This window comes from Solanum verrucosum, unplaced genomic scaffold (assembly GCF_900185275.1).
Source record: "Solanum verrucosum unplaced genomic scaffold, falcon-dt-bn FXZP01000103.1, whole genome shotgun sequence".
Taxonomy (NCBI): domain Eukaryota; kingdom Viridiplantae; phylum Streptophyta; class Magnoliopsida; order Solanales; family Solanaceae; genus Solanum; species Solanum verrucosum.
Genome location: NW_026020048.1, coordinates 6158060 through 6163919, shown reverse-complemented (window position 1 = coordinate 6163919; position 5860 = coordinate 6158060). Strand labels below are relative to the sequence as shown.

The following is a 5860-nucleotide window of genomic DNA, read 5'->3' as shown; positions in this document are numbered from 1 at the left end:
CTGGGTCATGCCTTTCTCTGTTAGGGATGCTCTTGAAAGTTGGAGTTCACGGGATGTTGAGAAAGCCATCAAGAGCATGTCGATGATGATCCCTGGTGTTATCTTTTGGTGTTTATGGACAGAGAGGAACAAAAGATGTTTTGATGGAATTTCAACTTCTAGAAATCTTTTGCGAGGCAGATGTCTAGTTAGCCTTTTTAGTTGGTCCAAACTAACCCCTGTAAATAATTTAGAACTCTTCTTGGATTTTGTTAGCTCTATAGCTTAGAAAGAGGCTACAAATCCTTTTTTTGTGAGCTTAACTGATCTAACCTTGTAAAGCTTGCATCTTCTTGATGCCTTGAAATGAATCTACTTACTTCATCCAAAAAAAATAAAAAATTCAAAGACTCACACTCGTTTCCCAACCCCAAAAAAACTAAATAATAAATGCCAACAAAAAATTCACCTTAAATTCCACAGAGTACATTGAAGGCTCCAACGTCAAATCATATAAAGATATTGGGCAGTTTAGGTTCAACAAAAACAGTGGATATATCTGAGATCAACTTCGCTGCTCATAGTCAGAAGCACTGCCAAAAGTCATTGCGATCTTATTAAGTAATTTATGTCTTGGTCCTTTGGAAACAAATCTTGAATTGATATCTGCATTATGAGGGTCAAAGAAAACAAAAACGCTGTCAAAAACAAGCATCCAATATAGAAAATGCTAATCTAAGATTAGTTTTCCATTTTCTTTGTTCAGGAAAATATACTGAAGTAAGTCCATACAAAAATATTCAAGGACCTGCAAATTAAATAGTGGTTGTAAGGGAACCAAAGTATAGAAAAGATAACTTATCACATCTCCTATCCATCAATTTGGGCCTGTATAGCTTTCACTGTGTAAACATCAGGACCTGACCTGAGATGTATCCTGATAGTTTGAATAAGCCATCACTTGCATTCAATTTTATAAGGGAACTTAGATGAATCCCAAAACCACTGGACAATAGCGTTAACGGAGGAGGAGAAACACGTGTGCAAAGCAGGTCATCTTCACTGCGTGCAAATGAACAAAATCTTAAAAAATAAGACAGGAATATCCTTAAGTTAGCTGGAATAACAAAGACGGACCTTTCAATATCAACAAAATTGCAGGAGACATTGGGATGCACAAGGGCGATTCTTAGTAGGGACTTTTTCAGAGAATGCAAGACACCCACTTTGGGCTTCCAGATTATATATGCAAACCAAAAGATCAATCAGGACAGAGTACAGCTTTAGAAGTAATGTATGTAAATCAATATTTTTTATTCGTTTGAATTGTGAGAGAACTAGAAGTACTTGGAGTGCATTTGTTTCCTTCGAACTGGCTGGTTGTAAAATACATCACGAACAACAAATGCAAAAAGAAAAATCCCAACAAATTTCCTTACTAGCAAACAGCAGTCAAACTAGTCAACTCTTGTCTCAGGCAGCCTTATACAGAACTACCTGTTGTACCAACATCTTGTCTACAATCATCAATTCCAAGGTGCAAACACTTGCCCTGTGAACAATGGGAAGAACAAAGACCAAGTTAGTAGTTTTATACTTATCCTAATGGATACTACCAACTAAAACTCAAAAGAACCTTACCGTCAAAATCTTTCCATGAGTTTTAGTAACAATTTTCAACAAGGAAACGTTAGAAGTAGAACTCAGAGACTCTCCTTTAAGGCCAAAGCTTGCTGGGAAAGCATGCATATCATCTGAATGGCAGTATTTTGATGTTGCTGGTGTTAGGCAAGCATACCCAACCATAGTTAAAATGGCCAGACGAAAAGGAAGCATTACAGAATAATAAATAAGAGAGCATCTTTAAGAAGATACATGCAATCCTATAGACTACAACAACCATTTGTAGTCCAGCATTTTGCACAAAGATTACCATATCTTTTCTCCCATCAGCACCAGTCCATTTTGTGGGACACCAGATCCTTCAAAAGAAAGTACAATTTTCAAGTGATGAAATAAAATAAAAAGTTGAGCAGAACTTTCTGCACACCAAAACGCATTGGATCAATGTCAAAGAAATTACAATACTTACCATTGCCATCCACCTTAATATAACAACAGATACCTGGTGGAAGTGGGAAGTGGAAACTGGAAACGGGGTTAAAGTTCAAACTAGGAGTACACAATTTCCATGAAATTTTACACCCATTTTTCTGCATTTTATGTAATGCTTTTCCGTTTGTGTTTTTGGGCGTTCAACAGGGCATGGACAGCTTCAAAAAGGCATCAAAAAACCAGTTATTTCAGGCCTGAAACTGCCTTGAAAATGACCCACCACCAGTCCTCTGTTGATGAATTTTTCGTCGATAACCTTCTTGACCTCTCCAATGACTTCGCTGAAGAAAAAGTTGAGCAATTAGACGAACACCCAAATGGATTTAACACCCCAAACCCATCCTCTGTTTCAACCCAGAAGAAATGGAGGCTGAAAATAAAGAGTCTCACCGGTCACTGCCTTTTGTGCAAGCCACAGACAAATTCACAGGTGCAATCAGTCTAAATGATTAAAACTGCATGAAAGCACGACTTGCCACCGTTAGTCACCTTACTGATCCTCAAATGAAAACATTAACAAAATCAGAAACAATCAAAGTCGAGAAGTCTAGACCATGTAAAGGAAAATGGTCAGTGAGGGCGTTTACAAAGTCTGTCTGTCTGTTTTATAATTAAACTACTTAATTCAAAATATTACAAATACTACTAATCACAACTTCGTATAATTAGAGTTGTGCGAATGGGTTCAAGAACAACTCCACATCTTTCCATAAAGAGTATTGAAACTTTGAAAGGGTAAAGAATAACTTTGTGGCACCAGCATAGAGCTGTTGAAAACCAACTCCGCACCAACCCTTGTGAAATCATACAAGATAACAACATATCACATTGAACTCCAAATAGCCTTAGGTATTCGCTTAGTAAAGTAAAAACAAATTCTTGAACAACCTTAACACACACGGCGAGAATAATAACATAATTTTTTTTTAAAAAGAAAAGATTTCTTGAAGATCCTTGATATTTGTAATACCAATATATTCTTGAAAACTTCAATTTCTTTGATTTCCTTAAAATATACGTTAAAGATTACCAATGTAGTAATTTTAGAAAGCCAACAAGTTCTTGATTTTTCTTAAATCAAGAATTCCAATTTAACTTCAAAAAGACAACAATTTCTTGGTTTTTTTTTTTCTTAAAAGAATGTATGCAAGAATTCAAAGATAATCGGATAATTAAGTTCTCGAATTTTCCTTGTTTCCTTTTTCAACAGATAGAAGGAAACCGGAATCATCGGGGATTCTAAAATTGATTTGGGGTTTAGGGTTTTGATCGGAATCGTCACTGGGACAGCAATCCAGTGGAGAATTCTTGATCTTGATCGGCCATCGTCACCGGGACAGCATGCGAATTCCAATAAACTCGAGTTCTCGAGATTTTATGGATGGAAGAATACCAAGATCCGCCATCGTCACCGGAGAGCAGTGACGCGGAGTAGTCTATGTTACGCTGTGAGTTCTAAAATGAGCGACTACCTTTATTTATATTTATAGTTTTCATAAACGCGGAAAAAAAAAACTACGTCTAGCTAATACAAAATATATTATTTTTGTTTTAATAATAATAAAAAAAAAGTTACTATTTCTCAATCTAAAAATATTAAAACGATTTGGACATATTTCAAATCGTAACTTTGAATTAGTAATTTAAATGTTGATTTTGATTTGCATGGCCAAAATTTCACAATTTATGAAAATTATCAAAAATTCTTCCATGCTTATACATTCTCAACAAATAAGTAAATTACAGTTGATACAGGGTATCAAAATATTTAAGACACTATATTAATTATCACACATCTCAATATTTTGTTTATCAATAATTATTTGTGATAATATATTACTATTAAAAAATTTTAAATACACATAATTTTATAAAAAATTATTAATCCAAAATATCAACAACAGTTCCAACCCGAGATTATTTACATAATACGAATAATCTAATCACTTTAATTATAAATACTTTTTAAGCAAAATTTAAAATTATGAGTCTTTTTTTATACAATATAAATAAACTTAAGAGATTTAAGTTGTACATTTTATAAAATTTTGAGATCAACTTCCAACTTTTTGGGATATGAAATTAAAGTTCAAAATTTGTGTACATATCATAAGTAAGCCTTGAATTCAAATTAAATATTTTTAAATTGGGATTCTAAATTTTGTGATCAAAATGAATTACTTAAAAGGAATTACAGGCTTTCGTATGGTGAACTATTTTTGAGTTTGCGTCTCTTACCACCGATAAAAAATACTTATATACATTATAAATCAATTATGAAACTTGAAAAATGTATTAATAAATATATTTTTTTATCATTCTTCAATGGAATTGCTCGTGTAATGTTCACAAAATCTTGAATTTGTGATACAGGCAATTGATTATCATCGATCAACCAATGATAGTACAACGCCATTAATGATCATTAGAGAAGTAACTCGGCAAATTGGGAAAAAGCATGTTGCAGATTATTAACAGAACAACGCCTTAATTTGCAGAGACACAGAGCGTTCATTAACCAAACTTCAGCAAACCCAAGAAGGGGTTGTGATCCAACCTACACTACGGTCTACGAACTAGATGATTGAAAGTAAAAGCTAAGCTTCATTTTTCCTATTCACAGAACTACAAGAAGCAAACCATTATTCCTCCTATATACACACTGTATTATCCCACCGCCATACTTAGACTGCAATCTTCTTGGCCCTTTTAGCAGCAGGAGACTTGATAGACTTTGGCTGCTTTGCCTTCGCCGGAGTGGACTTCCTTGTCCTCTTGGCTCCAACCTTCTTCGGTTTTGGCGTCGCTTTTGCTTTCTTCGGCACCTCTGTTTTCTTCGCTGCAGTTGTAGTGGCCCTGGTGCTTCTAGGTTTCTTCTTAGAATCGGCCTTGGGGAGCTTTTTGGTAGATGTTTTTGTTGTAGTCTCCTTCTTTCCAGCCTCAGATAGTTTGTATGAAGCCTTGATTTTGATTAGCTTCCCCTTTGCTGCAGAATTCTTCAATTGAAGACCTAGAATTTTCCTGAAATTTGCTGGTAATTCATCCTTGTGTTTGTCTTCCATGTATTTAGCAATTGCATACGGACTCGATCCACCTTTCTCGTTCAGAGCCAACAGAGCCTCCTTAATCATCTGCAAGAATTCCATACCAAAAACTTAATCAAGTTGAAATTTGCAAGTTAAATGAATATCGGCAAAATAATAATGAAAAGCACAGCCATATAGATCGATGAATTGATAAAAATACCTGAAAATAAGGAGGATGAGTAACAGCCTTGGCAGATTTAGGCTTCTTCTCTTTGGGAACCCTAGGTTTCTTCTCCTTAACAGGCTTCTTCGTCGCCGGAGCCTGCTCCTTAACCTTGGCAGCCTCTGTCGATGGCTGCACAACGGCGGGGTTCTCAACTTCTCCGATTGCCATCATCTTCTCAATTCTCACAATCCTCAAAAATATCTCAATAACCGTTTGCTGTGATCAATCTGTAATGCAACTTACGCAATTTATATTAGAGTAACGATCCTGGTTTCACAACTCTCTGCATTTTGATTGGTCAATTTAAGGGGACACGGATCGAACTTTTCTGAAGAATTAATCAGATGCTCACACGTGGATATTATCTAGACGTTGATTTAATTTGCATTGGATTAAGAGCTGTTATTCTTATCTAAGTCTAGTATAGCAAGAAATACTGTGTGCTGTTTTTCTTTACTTCATTTTTATTGTGTGTGTATTAGGGGATGTGTTTTCTAGTTAAACTTGGGATTAA

General features: G+C 35.2%; 1 protein-coding gene across 1 annotated transcript; it reads right to left on the bottom strand.

Annotated features, from left to right (window-relative positions):
* Positions 1-4560: 4560 nt before the first annotated feature.
* LOC125822436 (histone H1) lies at positions 4561-5564 on the bottom strand. Its single transcript, XM_049501831.1, has 2 exons — positions 5341-5564; positions 4561-5225 (listed from the first exon to the last, which is right to left on the bottom strand). The coding sequence occupies exons 1-2, from the start codon at positions 5515-5517 to the stop codon at positions 4779-4781; spliced, it is 624 nt and encodes a 207-aa protein (XP_049357788.1). The 5' UTR covers positions 5518-5564; the 3' UTR covers positions 4561-4778.
* Between the last annotated feature and the right edge of the window lie 296 nt (positions 5565-5860).